This window comes from Erpetoichthys calabaricus, chromosome 9 (assembly GCF_900747795.2).
Source record: "Erpetoichthys calabaricus chromosome 9, fErpCal1.3, whole genome shotgun sequence".
In the NCBI taxonomy this organism is placed as follows: Eukaryota; Metazoa; Chordata; class Cladistia; order Polypteriformes; family Polypteridae; genus Erpetoichthys; species Erpetoichthys calabaricus.
In genome coordinates, this window is record NC_041402.2 from 20,169,909 (window position 1) to 20,192,594 (window position 22,686).

Here is a 22,686-nt window from a genome sequence, read left to right on the forward strand (position 1 = left end):
TTTCTGTTCTCGCCATATCATCGGAACAGCAAACGGCATCACCTTTTGAGTGCCTCAGAGCCAGGCTCTCAGACTGGCATCACATGTCGCATAGCAAATGTGAGGCGCCCATTCCTTGTCTTCATCACCAATTTTGCTGCCGAAATACAGATGATAAGCTTTCTTCACAAGAGCAGTCATCCAATGTCTCTGAGGCGCAAGTGTATATTCGCCACAGATATAGCAGAATGTATCGCGGCTGTTACAACATTGACGAGACATATCGCCCGACACCAAAACGTGTATAGCATCAAGCTTACTTACTGTTCTATTGTTACAGATACTATACTTTACTATACTGATACTATACATACACACTGACTATCTATATTAACCAAATGAGCAGGATCAGTGTATGCAAGCCACCTTTATAGCATACTGAGACAGCGTCAAACTCATTCACACCTGCCCAGGATGCCAGCTTCCACAGAACAGCTTCCAACCTGCCCTGATTCCATGACTGGACATGCCCAGGCTGCACAAATCATTGTTGATAAATCACTTATAGGAGCGAAAATGTTTGGATACAAATATAAGAAAAATTATGACAAAACTTAAGATTTCTCTGAAATGGTACGTGATGGGTACATTTTGATGTAAAATCTATAAGAAACACCCAACAGTGTTCATGAAGCAAAAACTTTGTTGTGCAGTGTAATCATCTCATTAATCATCAGCATCTCATAACAGGCTTAAGTTTCGAGTTTGCTATTTTTCAGTCCAGCTGTTTTATCTCTAGACCGTCCTCAAGAAACTGTGACACACAGAAAGACACACACCCATCATCGAAATATCGATGTTTTGGTATCAGGGGACCCTAAAACGTCGAGATCCATCAAAAACAGGAGATCAAAATTTTTGACGAATCTAAAACTTTCAATTTTCCCCCACAGACGATAGGTTATGGCAGTGGAGGGCACAAAGCAAAAATTAGAATAGGTGGATTGGCGATTCTAAATTGGCCCTAGTGTGTGCTTGGTGTGTGGGTGTGTTTTTGTGTGTCCTGCGGTGGGTTGGCACCCTGCCCGGGATTGGTCCCTGCCTTGTGCCCTGTGTTGGCTGGGATTGGCTCCAGCAGACCCCCGTGACCCTGTGTTCGGATTCAGTGGGTTGGAAAATGGATGGATGGATGGATGGATGGAAGTATGAAAAGAATTTTAAAATGTAAATCAAAAGTGGTCAGGCATATCTTGACCTGTGGCCACTTTGAACCACTTTTTTAACCTTTGTCTTTTTTGTAATTTTTGTTTTTAGGTGTTGATGACATTGTTGAATTCATGTTGCACTGTAAATTATATCTATGGACACGATCTCAACACTGTTTCATTACAAGCGTCAACTGGTGACTTGTCAGACTTGAAGGGCTGAGTTTATTAATCAACATAACTTACAAAATAAAAAAAAATTATGTGGTGAAGAAAAATAAAAGTATAATTCTTACTTAACAATTACAGACTTGGTCAATTTCAGCTGGTTTCACTGCCTCTGCCCAAATAAATCTCACTATGGTGTGTTGTTCAGCCATGGTGCAATCTCACGGTGGAGCATCCATGTTCATTTGGCCTTGGCTTCAGACAGACTAACAGTTGTGGAAGGTATGATTTTTTTAATATCTGTATATTTAGCATATATTAGTATATTTATCCATCCATCCATTATCCAACCCGCTGAATCCAAACACAGGGTCACGGGGGTCTGCTGGGGCCAATCCCAGCCAACACAGGACACAAGGCAGGAACCAATCCCGGGCAGGGTGCCAACCCACCGCAGTAGTATATTTATTTACTGTATAAATGAGTGTCAGATTTTTTAGGAACACTTCTGGCTGTGACTCCAGAAGAATCTTAAGGTTGTACCAAAGTAGAATTGGAGGTTATTTCTTGAAAAGAAGAAACTGTAGAAGTTTCTCAGGCTGAGTTAATCACATATTATAACAAGAGAGAGAGGCGGGGGGGTGTATAAAGCAGTAGTGTCTGGTATTATATTTATATGCTTTTTTGCTTTATTCTTTTACACCTGTGGGAAAACTTCACTTGGTAGTGCCCTTTATTACAAAGAGCAAGACCAAGCATTTCAAACCACTCATTTCTGCCTTCCTGGAAAGAGGTCAGTTATGTTCTTGTTTTGCTACTAGTTGTAATCTTTCTTTCTTTCTTTCTTTCTTTCTTTCTTTCTTTCTTTCTTTCTTTCTTTCTTTCTTTCTTTCTTTCTTTCTTTCTTTCTTTCTTTCTTTCTTTCTTTCTTTGAGTAATCCACGTACAGAATTGAAATAGAATTAGATAATAGAATGAGACTGAACTATGTTTTAACAATCTGATTTTATTCTACTTTTATTTTATGCAGTAAATACTTTGGACTTGTTAGTCACTTTGAGTAAGCCGAGTTTATATCCTGGGAATCAGGAAGAATGGCAGACATTATTCAGGAAAAGCTGGCCAAGTACCGCACTGCTCCATTTGATGCACGGTTCCCCAATACAAATCAGAACAGACATTGCTGGCAGAACTACCTCGATTATCACCGATGCCTAAAGGCTTTGACCGCCAAAGGAGAGAAAGTCACACCCTGTGAGTGGTACTACCGGGTGTATAAGTCCATGTGTCCCATATCCTGGGTTACCAAGTGGGATGAACAGCGAGAGGCCGGAACATTCCCTGGGAAAATATGAAATATGTGGCTGTTAACTAATGTATGGTCAACACAGGGGGTTTTGGGTTAAATGCACAGATGTTTCAGAAATGAATCTCCAATTTCAGTTTTATTTTTTAAAGTTGCTGTGAACCTTCCTTTCAAGTATGAGCTCAGCTTTTATGAATTGCTAACATTCTTTGGTAGTCCAAATCATTTCAGTTTAGTTATAATAATAGTAATAATAATAATAATCATACATTTTATTTATATAGTTAGCTTTGTTTTCCTACTATAAGACAAACATAAGTTATTATTTACACTGGACCTCAAGAAGAAAGTAAACATATCTATCTACTGTATAATAAAACAATAAACACTGTGTGTCCAGTCCCTCTGAGCAATCTGATTGGTCAATCTGGCTTTGGTGTGATTGGTCAGTTTGGCTTTGGTGTTGCGATGAAAGAGGGTGTGTGAGTGTGAGACACACAAGGAGCAGAAATGGCATGTGAGGAACACCAAGAGTATCGCCTTCAAAGACAGCAAGTATAAAATCAGACAGGACGCGAGAAAGCTGCCTTAAAAAAAATAGGCTGTATGGGAACGCACTCGAGAGAGGGAGCGCCGGTGAAGAAACATTCACACACATGCGGATATCGAGGAAAGTAGCTGAAACTGCAAGTAGGTTAAGAGATAGCAAATATTTAAAAGTTATTCTGTTACTTTTCTTTGACAGGTAGAATGGCTAGTAATACATACAACAGCTTCCACCCAATGGATTTCACATCAATAAATTGAACAGTAACTGATAAAATGTACATCACTCAGCACTACTAAGCATTGACTGATGTTTCTGTTAAGTAAGATCCAAAAGCAGAGCATACAGTTACATGTGGCAGCTTGGTTCTCAGACTTGGTTCAACTAGGGAGTTCCAAAACAAGCCAGCCTTCCTAGTAGTGAAGATTGTCGTATTTTTCATAAGGATCCATGAGGAACTTCCTCACCAGATTTTAACATGGTACCAAAATGATGAATACTAAGTGATATGAATATGAAGTGGTATTGTCGTCATCTCTGACTTTGTTCCTCTTGATGCTTAACTTGGTGTTGCTGAGTGCCTGTCTTAAGTAAGTTGTAAATAAGTGAAAATGTTTCAAAGGATGAAACAAATCAAGCTCTGATTGGCTCATGCTTATTAGAAAGCCCTCCCTGATTGGATCTTGCGTATTACATCATCTCATTCCCTGATTGGGCACTCTTCATAGGAAAAAAAACGTCCCAACACAGAAGTTTCTTCCTCCATGGTGCTTGATTAGTAGCTTACCTGCATTCATGTAAATTGTGTTTGAACGCTGCTTGCATGCACAATGGGCAATTAATGTTCCTGTCACTACAGTGCTGCAGTGGCAAAGGGGCATTATCATCCCTTCAAGATTATTTCCACTTTTTTCCTCTAGTCTGGACAGAGATCTTTTTTGTTTAAAAATGCTATTTTAATATGAAAACCACTGACACTGCAAAGCTTCACATAGGTAGTAATCATTAATATTTAAACGTAAAAATAACACTTTCAACACTGACAGAATAAAATACACCCAACCATCCTTAAATCTTTTGCCTTATCTTAATAATGTGTCATCTTCCCCATTTTCTCATTTTCTAAATATCAAATCATTTTTATCATTCAATTCAATATGTGTATCAAGTGCAACTGTTTAATACAATATTATATTTTTTACACAGAAATAACAAGTCTATCATACTTCTGCTTTGCTAACAGGGTGTAGAAAAAGACCGTGATACAGAATAAGAAGGCGAGGCAACATCCTGTGTGGTTAGTCACTCTTCATATAATCCATACACACTGCATGCTGGGCACGGACAATTACATGCATTCCTATGTGATTAAATGTAAACAACAGAAAATTAACTGAATTATGTAAATTTATGATAGAAAAAAGTGTTAACAATAGATACACAAGAACTACAGCAGCTCTTAGAAGGAACAGGTTTCCTTCTTTTAGGCTATTTAAGATTTTTAAACATTTCTATGGAGGCTGGAGATGGCTTCATCTTTTTGAAAACTACATCTTTTGGTACAGAAAACAGATGAACAAACAGTTTCCAATGTTGACACACGACCTGTGACTCTTATAATGATCCCATAAATCAAGTTTGGTGACCATCCACTTTAACAACAACACATGAATTTTCAAAATCAAATTTCTTACCACACATCCAATACATTTGGGCAGCAGTTGACCCCAAGTTCTAAATATACCTGAATGTAAGTTCAGATAATTGTAACTAAAGTTGTCTCTCTATAATATAAAAAAAGTCCTGGGACGAGACAAGACTTTTTAGCCTGGAATGAGACGTAACTTTTCCAGAGAGATAATTTCAAGTCCTGTGAGATGAGACTTTGTGCCAAGAGATTTAACCATGCCCGGGGCCGGAAATAAAAGACAAAGAGTAGATGACAAAGTAGAACGTTGTAAAGGATTCAAAAAAGTTGGTGCGATACACATGCAGAGCGGGTTAAGGATAATGGAAGTAGGAAAATTCAAAAGTCTCAAAAAATTGATAGTAAAAATCACATTAGCACTAACAAACAGAAATTATTACTCGGTTGAATAACGGAACGGTGAAAAGAGATTGAATATATGGACATAGGTGAAATGACATATAGTTCGGCTTTAAACTTCTAAGTTGGAGACTTGTAGATCATCTAATTTGTGTTGCCATCAGGGAAAAGTAGTTTTCTTCCCAATAAGGAGGCCTATCCGTGAGAAATAAAAGATTTGTTGTTTGGTGAAAGTGAAATCCACATACGCGAGCAGCAGAGACGTAAAGTGGCTAGTGCGTAGCGCAGGCCCAGGGGGTTGGCGAGTGAAGTGAGCAGGGGGGTAATCTATATATATACTGTAAAAGTCAATGTATGTGTGTATGTATGTTCCAGCATCACTTCCAAACAGCTCGAGCGATTTTCATGAAACTTGGTAAACATGTTCCTCATTTGTTTGACTAAAAATACTGTAGGGTGAAATCAACCCTATCCCACCCCCTTCTGGGTAGGATGGGGGTGATCTTACAGTCTTGTACGCATGTTATTATCCAGTTGACACTCGGAATGACCACCAGAGGGCGAACTGGAGGTGACTGCCAGCATTCTTGATGTTTGAGCAAACACTGCGCCCCTGTTGCTTTTGAAATTAAATAGAGTTGGCCGGTTGTCACATCTGAGTCACCTGTACAATCAAGCCATTGAATACGGTCAAAAATGCTGCAGCCCATCTTGTATTCAATTGGCCAAGATGGACGCATGACACTCCTCTCTTCAAGTCACTACATTGTCTCCCTGCATCACACATTCAGTTCAAACCCTCGATGTTTGTCTACAGAATGGCTCCGCACCTGTGTATATGGAGACCCTGGTGAGGTGCTGTGCTCCTTCTTGCCCACTCAGGTCTACCAGCGAGTCTGGTGATGCCACCTCTGCGTGATATCAAATCTCAATCCAGCCTCTCTTCATATGTAGCTCATAATTGAAAGAAAGAGCGCTGACGACTTCAGTGTTTGAAAACCCTTCTGTTCTGTGACTCTCTGTCAAAATGTTAATAGTTTTTGCTCTGTGGATATCTGTCATATACGTAGTTAATTGATATTTTTTGTTATGCTAGCTTTATAGTTCTTTACTTATGGTGATTAAATTTGGCAACATGTTCTGCTAAACTTTCTCAAGCCACTCTTAGACTGATGTTACTTGATTGTGTTGGCCTCCTTTGTAAGTCACTTTGGATTAAAGCAAATAAATGCCAATGTAAATGCTTGTCAACCTTATTACAATACTCCATGAAGTCTGTCTTGATCTGAAGTCAAATATTTGAACAAGTGCTATGCTTTTTCAGTCATACAAGTTGTAGTGCACAGCAAACATAATTAATAATTAGTGTAAAATCCACTTGAAAAGTTTCAGATTTTATTGTTATACAACATTGAATCACAGTGGATTTCATTTGTCTTGTTTTTACAATTGTTGAACAGAAAAGACTCTTTAATGTCAAAGGAAAATCAATATAAAACAAAAAATATAAAAATAAAAAACACGGAATGGTTGATCACATAAATATTCACTCCTTTCAAGATGTTATGAAGAAGAAGCCTTGAGTCTGTGTGCACGGGTCGCTCTCTTTATCAGCTTTGCACATCTGGACTCTGACATTTTTTTTCCAATTCTTCTTGGTAAAACTACACAAACTTTGTCAGGTATCATGTTAATCGTGAGTGAACGGACAGCCTTTGTTCAAAAATTCTCAAATGAACTGAGATCAGGACTCGGCCACTCCAAGACATTACCATTGAGGTTTTGTAGCCATTCCTGTGTAGCTTTGTCTTTCTGCTTGCAGTGCTTGACTTGCTGGACAACAAATCTTGTACCGAGGCACAGGTTTCTTGCAGAAGACTGCATCAGGACTTCCTCCAGTGTGGCCCTGTATTTTTTCCTGTGGGGCATCTGTTGGTGAAGAAAGATTCATTGCTCTTGACTTTGCTGACGATGCTGTCATCTTCGTGGAGCCAATAGAGGCTCTGATTGGGGCTCTCGAGAGATTGAGTGAGGAGTCTGAGTGTCTGGGCTTGTGAGTGTCCTGAAAAAAACCAAGAGTCAGGCCTTTAATGACCTCTTTGACACGGCCATCAGTAGTGTGTCTGTCTGTGGAGACAGTGTCAACATTGTCGAGAGGTTTACTTACCTTGGCACTGACATTCATGTCTCTGGTGACTCTTCCTATGAAGTTAGTAGACGGATTGGGAGAGCATGGGGGGGGTCATGAGGTCGCTGGAAAGGGGTGTGTGGTGCTCCCGATATCTCTGTAAAAGGACGAAGGTCCAAGTATTTAGAGTCCTGGTGCTTCCTGTCTTGCTATATTGTTGCGAGACATGGACGCCATCCAGTGACCTGAGACGAAGACTGGACTTCTTTGGTACTGTGTCTCTTCAGAGAATCCTTAGGTACCACTGGTGTGACTTTGTGTCGAATAAGCGGTTTCTCACAAAGTTCCAAATGAGGTACATTGCCTGCATTGTGAGTGAGCGTCAGTTACGGCACTATGGCCATGGGGCACGATTCCCCAAGGGAGATCCAACTCACAGGATCCTCATTGTTGAGAACCTGAGTGGATGGACCAGGCCAAGGGGATGCCCACGTAACACATGGTTGTGGCAGATAGAAGGTCATTTCTGGAGGGTGGCACTGGACCGCGTATTTGCCTGGGGGGTTGGCAACCGGGATCCCAAGCTATTTTGTCGTGTGGTGGGTGTGGAAACACCCTTTACCAGTGCATGCTCCCCAACCTGACCTGATCTAGCTTCAATAAATAGTAAAGAGCCTGGAACCAACAGAACTCTCCCTAAAGTTGACTGTCCAGCCAAACTGAATAACCAAGTAGAAAAGGCTTTGAAAAGAAAGGTGACCAAGAACCCAATGGTTACTCTTAAAGAAAGTCCAAAATCTTCCGTTAAGATGGGAGAACCTTTCGGAGGATAATCATCTCAGCAGTACACCATCAATTAAACATTTTATTGTAGAGTGACTGACTCCCTTTGCAAAACAGCATTTAATCCATATTACTAACCGAGAATGGTAAACCGGATGGCATGGACGCAGGTAACCGGATGGCATGGACGCAGGTACACGGCGATGGGACCATGAGATGTACTTCGCAGGCGCGTACAGCGCACGTCTCATAAACCACAAGCGAAGTCGTATCTACCGCGCACGAAGGAGTCACGGCCTAAGAACGAAAGAGCTCAACTGACGTGAATGAGAAATGAAGCAACAACGCGCTCATAGCTAACGACTAATGACACAGCCACACAGAAAAGAGGATTCTGCGCTGCAGCCCAGATTCAAACGGAAGAGGCTACGGAGGCCCCACAGGTCCACAAAGATAGTACGGAAGGCGCGGGAAAGTACGAAAGGCAAAGGCGCCTACACAGCATAGTGAAACCCAACATAGTACGGAAGGCGCAGGCGTCACCGCCATATTGTGAGTGGCACTACTGCGGAGCGAAGTTTGGAATAATGTGCTGCTTGGGATTGTACAAACCGCTGAACGCTTTACACCTAATTCAAACACAATACAGCTCGACGATACAAACACGAGCCCACCTGGATGAAATCAATGAACGCAGGCGCCTACAACGCGTATCTGAAACTGCGGAAGCAAAGCAGGCACGGGTTCAAAACGAATGAGCTCGACTGACGGATATACAAACACTAGCCTGCCTGGATAAAATCAATGAACGCAGGTGCCTACAACGCACGTCTGAAATGCCGCGGGCAAAGCGGGCACGGCTCCAAAACGAACGAGCTCGACTAATGTATTTCAGGATACCCAACGCCGGGGGTAGGCGAGCCAAGCGAGCAGGGGGCCGAGCCCCCCTGTAAACTCAGAAAGCACAAGGAAAAAAATTGTGTGCTTTGATGAGAGAAAAACTGAACTGTCTGGGCAGAGCTCTAAGCACTATGTCTGGCAAAGACTGGGCCCTGCTTATCACCTGCCTAATACCATCCCCATGGTGAAGCATGGTGGTTCTTCTCAGCAGCATGGACAGGGTGACTGGTCAGAATTGGGGGATGGACGAATGCAGCCAAATACAAGGAGGTCCTTGACAAAAACAGACTGAACTGGGATATCAGTTCAGTACAACAATGGCCTGAAGCATACAGCCGAGACAATGCTAGAGTGGCTTTAGGACAAGTCTTTTCATTGTCTTTGAGTGGCCCAGCCAAAACCCACAGTTAAAACTCCCTAAAACATTTGTGGAGAGACCTGAAAATGGCAGTTTACAGATGCTTCCTATCGAATCGAATAAAACTTGAGAGGATCTACCAGGAAGAATCGAATAAACGTCTCAAATCCAGGTCTGCAAAGTATGTAGAGAGTTAACCAAGACGACTCCAAGCTGAAATTGCTTGCACTGAGACAGCTCATAGTGAAGCATTGAGAAAACTAGAAAGGTTTGCATATGGTGTTTATTGATCTGGAGGAGGCGTATGATAAAGTGACATGTCAAGAGGTCTGGAGGTCCATGAAAGAGAAAAAGGAGTGCCAGAGAAGCATGTGAGGATTGTCCGGGACATATATGAGTGTTGGGGTAACAGACAAGGTCCCAGTTAGAGTAGGTCTGCACCAGGGATCTTCTTTAACTCCTTATCACTTTGATCTGGTTATGGATGTGCTTAGTCATGAGATAAAAGACCAATGCCCCTGGTGCAAGCTTTTCCTTGATGACATTGTGTTGTGTGGCACCATAAAGAAAGAAGGGAGAATGGAGAAGGGCTTTGGAAGAATAGGAAGAAGACAGAATATCTGAGGTTTAATGATGATCAGGATTCAGAAGTTAGCCTGCTTGAAGTGCTACTGAACTGTGAATGTGTTTAAATATCTGGGATCAGTGGTAGCCTAGTATGGAAAGCTAGGTGCAGAGATAACCTGTAGAGGACAGAGTGGATGGAACAATTGAAAAAAGCTATCAGGGGTATTGTGTGATAAAAGAATTAAAGTGAAGGGTAAAGGTCAGGTTTTTAAGAAAGTCAGAAGGCCAGCAATGATATATGGAGCTGAGATACTGGCAGTAAATGGACCTCAGGAGAAGCTGAAATGAGAATGTTGAGATGAATGTATGGAGTTACAAAAAAGGACAGAATAAGAAATGATACAATCAGAGGTACAATAAAAGTAGGAGAGAAAGAAAGTACAGTAAAGTAGGTTGTGGTATGGACGTGAGATGAGGAGACAATGATTATGTGGACAAAAGAGTGATGGGAATGGAAGTCCAGGGGAAGAGAAAGTTAAGGAGGTCAAAGTGGAGGTGGATGGATAAAGTAAAAGACAATCTGAAGGAATAGGGCTTAACTGCGGAGCATGTGCAGGACCGAGCTGTATGGAGAAGGTTGATCATCCCCAAATAATAGTGGGAAGAGAGGAAGAGGAAGAAGATTCAAAGCTGTAATTGCTGGCATAAAGGCTTCTACAAAGTACCTATTTAAGGGTAAATTCTTACATTAGATGTAGAAGTTTTTCAATTTTTAATAAATTTGTTTAACAAATTTGTCTATTTGACATTATGAGTTATTGATTATAGATTGAAGGGCCAACAAGGCATATTAGTACCTTTAAAATTAAACTTATACCACAATAAAGTGTGCAGATAATATAGGGGTCTGAATACTTTCCAAAACCACTGTATATATTATATAAAAAAATCTTGGGTCGAGACGTGATCATCTTGGGGAGACACTTTGAAGTCCCGCGAGACTACTTGCACCTCACGCCCTACTTACAAACAATTTCTCGAAGACACTTTAACGTCCCATGAGACAAGAAATTGAGACAAAAGGACAGCTGCTGTACAGGCTTTTAAATGATCGACGCGCATCGTGACGTGCAGAACACACAGCTTGGTAGCAGCAGCTGCAACCAGCAGCTGATTCGTCCACATCTCCTTAGCGTGTGTTCAGCCCGACCCCCCCCCATAACAATGCGAGCAGCAGAGACACAAAGTGGCGAGCGTGAAGCGCGCCTCTGGAGAGAGGGGTTGGGGGGTGGACGAGTGAAGCGAGTAGGGGGCGTATCTATACTAATAAAAGGCAAAGCCCTCACTGACTGACTCACTGACTGACTGACTGACTGACTGACTCACTCCCGTGTAGGTAGAAGGCTGAAATTTGGCAGGCTCATTCCTTACAGCTTACTTACAAAAGTTAAGCAGGTTTCATTTCGAAATTCTACGCGTAATGGTCATAACTGGAACCTGTTTTTTTGTCCATATACTCTAATGGAGGCGGCGGAGTCACGTATCGCGTCATCACGCCTCCTACATAATCACGTGAACTAAAAACAAGGAAGAGATTTACAGCATGAGTCAAACGCGGGAACGAAGGTAAATGACGTTAATTTTTGAGTGTCTTTTAACACTAGAATTACCAGAGCCTACGAAAAAACTCGTATATCCGGCCCACCTTAAATCACTTCTTAAATCCATTCACACCTCTCCGCCAGCATCCTTTGTCCTCTAAATGTGCTGATAAAAGACAAGCTGCCAGCAGCTGGCTATTCCATCCCCCCACCGACTTAGAACGTGAGCGAAGTTTTCCCAGCTCACGCCTTGATTGATTATGTGGGAGTGAAGTGGAGTTTTACAGTGGAAATAAGAGATCATTATTCTAAAGTAATCTGTGTAAACACATTGTTAAAACAGAAACTTTGTCATATTTTAGTAATAAATGTTACAAAATGTAGTAGGCATAAACTATAGAATGTGTAAAGCCCGAGTTCCAAAGATCAAATAAACACTTTCACAAAAGCTTCAAGGACTATACAACAGCCTCTGTGGCGTAGCGCATTAAGATTTGCCTCTTAGAGCAAAACAGCTCTGCTGCCTCTCAAACCTGAGTTCGATTCCCTGCTAGAGATAAAATGTTGCTTTTTTTTTTTTCTTTTTAACCTCAAACGGACATAAAATTTATAAATTGGTATGCACTGTCAGTTAATGAGATCGTTATATTTTCATGTGGGATGCTCCTTTTAAAATATTTTTTTAACAATTGAGACTGCAATTAACAGGAACAACTGTCCTTATAACTTATTTTTAAGATCCATAACACACAGACAGACAGAGCACTGCGTAATAGAGAGACAGACAGGCAGAGATATATAAATAAACAGGGAGGCCACGTGTACTGAAAGAAAAAAAGAACAACATGTGCGTTGTCCCAGCTGCACTGAATAAGAGCAGGCGCTCTAACATCACCCCTCCCCCGATCTTACTTAGAGAGTCAGATGGGGGGAGGGGTGATGTTAGAGCGGGTGAGCTCAGTCAGTGCTGCAGGAACAACGCACATGTTGATCTTTTTTCTTCTTTCAGTACACGTGGCCTCCCTGTTTATTTATATATCTCTGCCTGTCTGTCTCTCTATTACGCAGTGCTCTGTCTGTCTGTGTGTTATGGATCTTAAAAATAACAGTTATAAGGACAGTTGTTCCTGTTAATTGCAGTCTCAATTGTTAAAAAAATATTTTAAAAGGAGCATCCCACATGAAAATATAACGATCTCATTAACTGACAGTGCATACCAATTTATAAATTTTATGTCCGTTTGAGGTTAAAAAGAAAAAAAAAAAAGCAACATTTTATCTCTAGCAGGGAATCGAACTCAGGTCTGAGAGGCAGCAGAGCTGTTTTGCTCTAAGAGGCAAATCTTAATGCGCTACGCCACAGAGGCTGTTGTATTGTCCTTGAAGCTTTTGTGAAAGTGTTTATTTGATCTTTGGAACTCAGGCTTTACACATTCTATAGTTTATGCCTACTACATTTTGTAACATTTATTACTAAAATATGACAAAGTTTCTGTTTTAACAATGTGTTTACACAGATTACTTTAGAATAATGATCTCTTATTTCCACTGTAAAACTCCACTTCACTCCCACATAATCAATCAAGGCGTGACCTGGGAAAACTTCGCTCACGTTCTAAGTCGGTGGGGGGATGGAATAGCCGGCTGCTGGCAGCTTGTCTTTTATCAGCACATTTAGAGGACAAAGGATGCTGGCGGAGAGGTGTGAACGGATTTAAGAAGTGATTTAAGGTGGGCCGGATATACGAGTTTTTCGTAGGCTCTGGTAATTCTAGTGTTAATACTGTGTAAGCATACATATTAACACATGTGCAATTAAACGTGTGCATTTACGGGGTGATTTCTCAGGCTTAAAAGCTCGCCTTTTATTAAAAAGGTAAATGCTAACTGTTTTCATTCTGAAGGGCACAAACCACGTTGGATTTTGTAATGATAGTTGATGATGATAGTTGATTAGTAAGGTCTATTGGGGACTAACAAATCTCTCTCTCTCATTCTTCCTAGAGCACGAAGCGGAAGCGGAAGCAGAAACAGAAGCAGACAATGGCCGATAGTGAGGTGAATCGCGTTGCAATTGTAGTCGAGGAACTCCAGGCACTCGATGAACAGATTCAGAAACTTCTGTCCAGACGAAGATACCTCAGAGATCTGAAGGCTCGGCTGTTGGATAAACCGTCCTTGCCATCTGTTATCGGCGTAACATCAACCCCGCGTTGTGCCGCTCAAGTCAACTTCACCCCCGTGCCTCGTAGGAGCGACACCGATGATGACCTCGGTGTATTTCAGCTATGCAGGCGGGGGTTCAAGGCCAGAACACCTCCATCGGCACAGGCAAGCCTCGTAACACAGAACTGGTTCGACCCTCTAAGCGTCCCCAGTTCGCCTTCAGCTCCTGGTGATGTAATAGTGGTAGGTGATTCTATTGTTAGGAACCTCAATATCACTTGCCCTAATAGAAAATCTTTTGTTTCTTGTTTTCCCGGTGCTCGTGTCCGAGATGTGATGAGACGTGCGCCGGCAATTTACAAGAACAGGGCAGTTGGAGCAATTGTTTTGCATGCTGGCGTAAACGACATAAGGCACCGACAGTCGGAGATCCTCAAGGCAGACTTCACTGCATTAATTAAAGACACAAAGGAGAGGACCCCATCGGCAAAGATCTTCATCTCGGGTCCACTCCCTCTCGTCAGACGATCAAACGAGTACTACAGTCGTCTGCTTGGTTTAAACAACTGGCTGCAGGGCTTCTGCAAGAATCAAGACATTGGGTTCATCAACAACTGGGACCTCTTTTGGGAAAGACCGCGTTTTTTCAAGCGAGATGGCCTGCATCCGAACAGCTTCGGCGCCCGGGTCCTCTCCGAAAACATATCCAAGGTAATTCGTTTGTCTTGACTATCTATCTCTGCTTTTAACCCCTTCCGAAATACCACTCCTGTGCTTGGTCATGATAATTGTTTAATAAAATCGTCCATAAAAGTGCACAACATAAATACTGTAATAACCAATCTTAATGCACATAGAAAATCTAGGCAATACGGCATAAACACCAATAATTTAATTAAAGTTACTAGTTTAGATGAACGATGTATTAAAACTATAAAAACAGATTATAGATTAAACAAAAAATACACACAGAGCGGCGCTAATAAAAATAACTTAATTCCTGTTCCATATATCAATAACGCACATAGTATTCATCTCTGCTCCTCCGAAACATTGAATATGGCACTATTAAAAATTAGAGCTTTAACTAACAAGACGTTTTTTATCAACGATCTTATTAGTGATAAAAAAATAGATTTTATTGCACTAAGTGAAACGTGGCTTAGCTCAGATGGCGCAGCTGTTTTAATCGAATCTGCGCCTCCGGATTACAGTTTTACTCATGCAGATCGCCAAGGAAAGAGAGGTGGCGGACTAGCAAACATTTACTCAAGCAGGTTAAAATGTAAAAATGTCAGTTTTGGTACATTCAAGTCTATTGAGTATCTCGCCATTGTTATTCAGGGAGATTCTCACGTTCTAGTATTATCCGTGTATAGACCTCCAAAATTCAACGCGTCTTTCTTTGAGGAATTCTCTGACTTGATGTCAATCTAATTGCGAACTATGACACACTCTTAATAGTCGACGACTTTAATTTTCATATAGAAAATCAATGTGACCAAAAAGTAAAAGAATTTATGAACCTTCTGGACTCTTTTGATTTGAGACAGCTCGTTAATCAGCCTACACATAAAGCAGGTCATACGTTAGACTTAGTAATTACTAAAGGACTAAAAGTTGATATAAAGCAGGTCATTGATATTGGTCTATCAGACCATTTTCTTCTACTTTTTAATATAGAAATGATGATAGAAAACACTCATGAGAAGCATATTGTTAAAAAACGCTTCTTTGACTCATCAGCAGGTTTAAAACTTACAAACATTCTGACCAATCAGTCCGTTTATAGTGCCAACTATAATAGCGAGGAGAATGTAAATAGTAAGGTGGAAATATTTAATACTAAAGTGAGGGCTGGTGTTGACTTAGTTGCACCTGAAAAGACAGTTAAAAAATCTTCTAGCATTGTTATACCATGGAAGACCCAAAGAGTGTCTGATTTAAAGAGAACATGCCGTAGATCTGAGCGTAAATGGAGGAAAACTAAACTAACTATTGACTATGAAATATCAAAAGTTAAAATAACAGAATACAAGAACACAGTCCATCTTGAGAGGCGTTGCTATTTCTCTAAGATTATAAATAACAATGCTAGTAATCCCAGAGTCTTATTTTCGACGATTGATCGTCTGTTAAACCCAGGTAACTCAAAGGAATGCCTCCTAAGTACTTCCAGTAAAACCTGTGAGGCTATCGCTGTATTTTTCAATCAAAAAATTAATGATATTAGAAATAACATAGTATATCTCCCCAACATTAAGGATCCTCCTAAACCCCAGTACTCCATAATAAACAAATTAATTTCTTTCACTAGGATAGATTTACCTGATTTACATAAAATAATTTCTCAAATGAAACCCTCCACCTGTGCCATGACCCAATACCAACAAATTTTTTCAAAGAAGTATCGGGTCGTGCTTAGTGATAATGTTCTTGACATAGTAAATTCGTCATTAGATACGGGGGTCTTCCCAGACTGTCTTAAGACTGCTGTAGTTAAACCCCTACTTAAGAAAAATAATCTCGACCCCTCTGCTCTTGAAAATTATAGACCCATCTCTAACCTGCCTTTCTTAAGTAAAATTCTAGAGAAGGCAGTCATTATACAGTTAAATGAGCACCTCAATAAACATGCTATTCTTGATAAATTTCAGTCAGGTTTTAGAACAAATCACAGCACAGAAACTGCACTCGTTAAAGTAGTAAATGACTTGCGGGTAAATGCAGACAGAGGCCATTTATCTGTTCTCATCCTCTTAGATCTGAGTGCCGCATTTGACACCATTGATCATAATATTCTTAAGAATCGCCTTAGTCAATGGGTGGGCCTCTCTGGCAGTGTCTTAAATTGGTTTGAATCCTACCTGGCAGGGAGAAAATTCTTTGTTAGTTGTGGTAATTATAACTCAAAGACACATGATATCCTATATGGTGTTCCACAAGGCTCTATCCTGGGTCTACTGCTCTTCTCAATATACATGCTTCCATTAGGTCAGATTATCTCGGGACATAACGTGAGCTACCACAGCTATGCTGATGGCACACAGCTGTATTTATCAATAGCAACTGATGACCCCGAATCTCTTGATTCGCTAACACAATGTCTAACCTGTATCTCAGAATGGATCAATAGTAACTTTCTCAAATTAAATAAAGAGAAAACCGAAATCTTAGTGATTGGCAATAATGGATACAATGAGGCTATTAGAAATAAACTGGATGCATTAGGATTAAAAGTCAAAACGGAGGTAAAAAGCTTAGGGGTAACCGTTGATTGTAATCTGAATTTTAAATCGCATATTAATCAGATCACTAGGACAGCATTTTTTCACCTAAGAAACATAGCAAAAGTTAGATCTCTTATATCATCGAAAGATGCAGAGAAATTAGTTCATGCGTTTGTTTTCAGTCGGCTAGATTACTGTAACGCACTCCTCTCAGGACTACCCAAAAAAGACATAAATCGTTTGCAACTAGTGCAGAATGCAGCTGCTAGAATCCTTACCAGGAAAAGAAAATCCGAACACATTTCTCCAGTTTTGATGTCACTACACTGGTTACCTGTGTCATTCAGAATTGACTTTAAAATTCTGCTTATGGTTTATAAAGCCTTAGATAATCTCGCCCCGTCTTATATATCGGAATGTCTGACACCTTATATTCCAAATCGCAACCTCAGATCCTCAACTGAGTGTCTCCTTAGAATTCCAAGAGAAAAACTTAAAAGAAGTGGTGAGGCGGGTGGCCTTCTGCTGTTATGCACCTAAAATCTGGAATAGCCTGCCAGTAGGAATTCTCCAGGCTAATACAGTGGAGCACTTTAAAAAACTGCTGAAAACACATTATTTTAACATGGCCTTCTCAAAACTTCACTGTAATTTAATCCTGATACTCTATATATCCAATTCATTATAATAACTATTCATTCAAAATCTGTACTAACCCCTGCTCTCTCTTCTGTTTCCTTTTCCGGTGTCCTGTTGGTGGTGGATCTACCGAAAGCACCATGATGTTCCAACAATGATGGATGGATTAAAAGCCAGAAGTCTGTATGACCATCAGCATCAAGTGATTCCGTGAGAACCCTAACTACAAAGAAGACTATTTCATTTATGTTAGGTAGAATGCCTAGAGGGGACTGGGCGGTCTCGTGGCCTGGAACCCCTGCAGATTTTATTTTTTTCTCCAGCTTTCTGGAGTTTTTTTTTTTTTGTTTTTTCTGTCCACCCTGGCCATCGGACCTTACTCCTTTTCTATGTTAACTAATGTTGTCTTATTTTAATTTCTTACTTTGTCTTTTATTTTTCTTTTCTTCATTACTGTATGTAAAGCACTTTGAGCTACTTTTTGTATGAAAATGTGCTATATAAATAAATGTTGTTGTTGTTATTAAGGGATACTTACAGAATGATTAGTAATGCCTGTGAATGCCGATGCAAGTAGGAGAATGGGCGTGAACTAAAGAACAAGTAGTAACTTGTACAGTAAATGTCTCTAAAGTCTGTCTATTAAAAAGTTATTATATCTTTCAATCCTGTGTATTGATTAAACTACGAACCTAACAAGATCACTACATGGTGTCAGAAGTGGCGGATTGGAAGAGGAATGTGAAGAAGAGGTTCAGCTTTTGAACGAGTCTTGTGTCTGTGAGTAACCCGAAAACGTGATCAGAAAGCGCTACGACGTTCTAGCAAAAGAGAAAAAAAAATATGGAAGGATTACAGCCCCCACCAAATCTCCACTTAAAGGGAAATGTAGCTGAAAATTGGAAAAGATTTAAACAGAGATTCGAGTTGTATCTTGCTGCGATTGAAGCAGATAGGAAAAGTGAAAAAATGAAAGCGTCTATGCTTCTACATGTAATTGGCGAAAAGGCGCTAGAGGTGTATAACAATTTTCAGTTTGAAGAAGATGGAGACAATATGAAATTGAACAAAATAGTTGAAAAATTCGAAACGTATTGCAACCCAAAGCGCAATGTGACGTTTGAGCGGCACAAGTTTTTTTACATGTTTCCAGAAAAGCGGAGAAACAATAGACCAGTATGTGACGGAATTGCGTAATAGGAGCTGTTCTAAGAAGAAACCATCGAGACATCTAAGGACCAATAACCTCTAATCAGAACACTAACACCAGCGAAACAAATATTAACGAGAAAACAAGTATAAATCGGGAAATAACATCTCAACTGCAAACACAACCAGAATATCAAAACGTCAAGTAAAACCACCAGAACGACTCATTGAGACATGTTGAGGATTAAAGGAACATTTTTAATTAAGAAATGCTGAATTCCTTTAACAGTTGTGCTTTTTATACATAGTTTGAATGCTGGATGTATGCCTGAAATGTTCTGGATAGTTCAGTTGTTTGAAGTGATAAAGAATTAAACGTGTGTATTTACAGAGTGATTTCTCAGGCTTAAAAGCTCGCTTTTTATTAAAAAGCTGAATGCAAACTGTTTTCATTCTGAAGGGCACAAACCATGTTAGATTTCAGCCGTTAAACGCGCGATAATGTCGGTACACCAGATAAATAAGCGCAACATATTATCAGTTGTATTGTATGCTTACAATACATATAGAAATGTGTTAATCGTTAACTAATAGTATGGGATGGTGTTTTTCGACTCGTGCCTTGATTTAAACGATTGCATGTCTTGGTGGGTTTGCATAGCTTATTGTCAATATCTTTACACCTGTTTTTAAGGCTTATTGACTGAAACAGGCTTTCATGAAAAAACTTAGGGCTTTGCTACAAGATACACCCTCCACAAGTTAAGGAAGTAAAAATAAAAGGTATATATTTCTGTTTTATTTAAACCTTTTAAGTTCGTATGCATAGCCCCATTTGGCTGTTTTAGTTTTTTTTTTTTTTTCTTCAGTAATATTTAATCTTCTTAAAGAAAAACAACATATGCATTTTACTTTTTTTGTATCTCTTTAGTAATATTTTAGTGTAAAAGGATAACCAGTACTTAAACCTTTTATGTTACTTTATAAAGTTATTTTACACAATGTTGAAAAATTAATAAGAAAGCTACATATTTTGGCAACTGCTGCTTTAATTTTCAATGAAATGAAAAAAGCTCTCCAAGAGAAAACGTCAATGAAGAAGAAACAGTTTGCACTATCTAAAAAGGAGAAACCCTCATTTATAAAGGTTTGCTGCAGATGACTCAACTGAAAATAAATGAATACTTCCTATGTGTATAATACATATTTATCTATTTTACTTATGCCTTTATTCCAGCAACTTGCAACATCTGAGGTACATTTGTTACATTACTTTGGTTTTTTGCAGCACAGGCAGGTGAAGTGACTTCCTCAGGGTCACACAGTGGTGTCAGTACCAGGATTTGAACTGACAAGCTCCGGGTTTGCTGAAATATTACTGAAGAAAGAAAAAAAAAATGAAAACGGGCAAATGGGGCTATGCATACAAATGTCCATCCATCCATTATCCAACCCGCTATATCCTAAATACAGGAGCCAATCCCTGTCAACACAGGGCACAAGGCAGGAAACAAACCCCGGGCAAGGTGCCAGCCCACCACAGGGTGCACACACCCACACACACCCACACACCAGGGACAATTTAGAATCACCAATGCACCTAACCTGCATGTCTTTGGACTGTGGGAGGAAACCGGAGTACCCTGAAGAAACCCAGACAGACACAGGGAGAACATTCAAACTCCACGCAGGGAAGCGAACCCGGGTCTCCTAACTGGCACCTTTCACTGCGCCACCATGCCACCCGCATACAAACTTAAAAGGTTTAAATAAAACAGAAATATATACCTTTATTTTTACTTCCTTAACTTGTGGAGGGTGTATCCTGTAGCAAAGCCCTAAGTTTTTTCATGAAAGCCCCTTTCAGTCAATAAGCCTTAAAAACAGGTGTAAAGCTAAACTTGCAGCACCGCTATTCAATTACACTTGCCTAACGCCTCTCCTAAGGGGACATACTGTGGGATCTGGGCATCCGTCAAAGCACCAATCACAGGCCCGATTTGAAAGCGGGAAGCTGTGATTTGTCGTCTCCCTCCCATGTAACAATCACAGCCCGTGTTACAACGCACTATGTATATATGTATATATGTATATGTGTGTGTTTATGTATGTGTGTATATGTATGTGTATATATATATGTTGATTTGTGTATATATATATGTATATATATGTGGATGTGTATATGTATATATATATATATGTATATGTAGATATGTGTATATGTAGATATGTATATATATGTATAGGTATATATATGTTTACATAACCTCTTTAACACACTACTTCACCGCTGCGAAGCGCGGGTATTTTGCTGGTATATATATATATAGTCATGGGCGGCACGGTGGCGCAGTGGGTAGCGCTGCTGCCTTGCAGTTGGGAGAGCTGGGGACCTGGGTTCAATTCCCGGGTCCTCCCTGCGTGGAGTTTGCATGTTCTCCCCGTGTCTGCGTGGGTTTCCTCCGGGCGCTCTGGTTTCCTCCCACATTCCAAAGACATGCAGGTTAGGTGGATTGGTGATTCTAAATTGGCCCTAGTGTGTGGGTGTGTTTGTGTGTGTCCTGTGGTGGGTTGGCACCCTGCCCAGAATTGTTTCCTGCCTTGTGCCCTGTGTTGGCTGGGATTGGCTCCAGCAGACCCCCGTGACCCTGTGTTCGGATTCAGCGGGTTGGAAAATGGATGGATGGATGGATAGATAGTCATAGACGCCCAGGGATGTTGCCCCACTGGGACGCCGGAAGAAGCAGGGGACCGGAAATGGGACAATATTTTCCCTGGAGCGCAGGAGGACGGCCTCTCTGGAATGCATGGGGGGTCACGGAGCCAGGGGCGCCTGGACGTGTTTGGAACTATGGATGGCAGCACTTCCGCCACACCAGGAAGTGCTGCCGGAAGAAATTCCAGGGGCACCCGGAGTGCTTCCTGGAGAGAAAGAGGAAGAGGAAAAGGAAGAGACTGAGACTGTTGATATTGTGGTGCAGTGAAGTAATAAATGTGTGCATTTTGGACATTCTGGTGTCTGTCTGTCTGTGTCCGGGGGTATGCTATTCACAATATATATATATCCACTCCTCTCCCGGCAAGCTTTGTCTACCTCCTCCCGATTTTGGCTCCTCGAGTTATGGCAGCTGGCCCCTTTTATAGATCACACGGAAGTGCTCCAGATATTCCACGATCTCCTTCTGGCTGCAATTCCGGGTGTGGAGGCAGAGGAGTGCTCAGCCGTTCTCAGTGCTCACCCTGGCAGAGGCCACGGGACCCAGCAGGGTTGAGCTTCCCTTCTTCAAACCTGTGGCACTGTAGCAAGTCCGGGGCTTGCCCTCTGTCATCCCGGTGGAGGTATTTCCCCGTGTAAGCTCCTTCCCCTGATTCTCCCATTATGGAGGAGTCCCAGCCGGGTAAGAATCCTGGCTGACCGTTACAATATACATATATATACAGTGGGTACGGAAAGTATTCAGACCCCCTTCAATTTTTCACTCTTTGTTATATTGCAGCCATTTGCTAAAATCATTTAAATTATTTTTTCCCTCATTAATGTACACACAGCACCCCATATTGACAGACAAAAAAAAAGAATTTTTGAAATTGTTGCAGATTTATTAAAAAAGAAAAACTGAAATATCACATGGTCCTAAGTATTCAGACCCTTTGCTGTGACACTCATATATTTAACTCAGGTGCTTTCCATTTCTTCTGATCATCCTTGAGATCACCTTCATTTGAGTCCAGCTGTGTTTGATTATACTGATTGGACTTGATTAGGAAAGCCACACACCTGTCTATACAGATCTGGCCAAGGTTACAAAAAAATTTCTGCTGCACTTAAGGTTCCCAAGAGCACAGTGGCCACCATAATCCTTAAATGGAAGACGTTTGGGACGACCAGAACCCTTTCTAGAGCTGGCCTCCG

General features: G+C 40.8%; 2 protein-coding genes across 4 annotated transcripts in view; one reads left to right on the forward strand and one right to left on the reverse strand.

Moving 5' to 3' along the window:
- The window catches only part of LOC114657387 (astrotactin-2-like), a 2,479,169-nt gene that overhangs the window by 1,353,959 nt on the left and 1,102,524 nt on the right, over positions 1-22,686 (reverse strand). The gene's annotated exons all lie outside the window — the stretch shown is intronic.
- LOC114657386 (cytochrome c oxidase subunit 6B1-like) lies at positions 2,404-2,781 on the forward strand. The gene has a single exon (XM_051931949.1). The coding sequence runs from the start codon at positions 2,447-2,449 to the stop codon at positions 2,705-2,707; it is 261 nt and encodes an 86-aa protein (XP_051787909.1). The 5' UTR covers positions 2,404-2,446; the 3' UTR covers positions 2,708-2,781.

Bases quoted from the DNA above. Each gene is read 5' to 3' on its own strand.
- LOC114657386 (XM_051931949.1), top strand. From the start codon at position 2,447: ATGGCAGACATTATTCAGGAAAAGCTGGCCAAGTACCGCACTGCTCCA.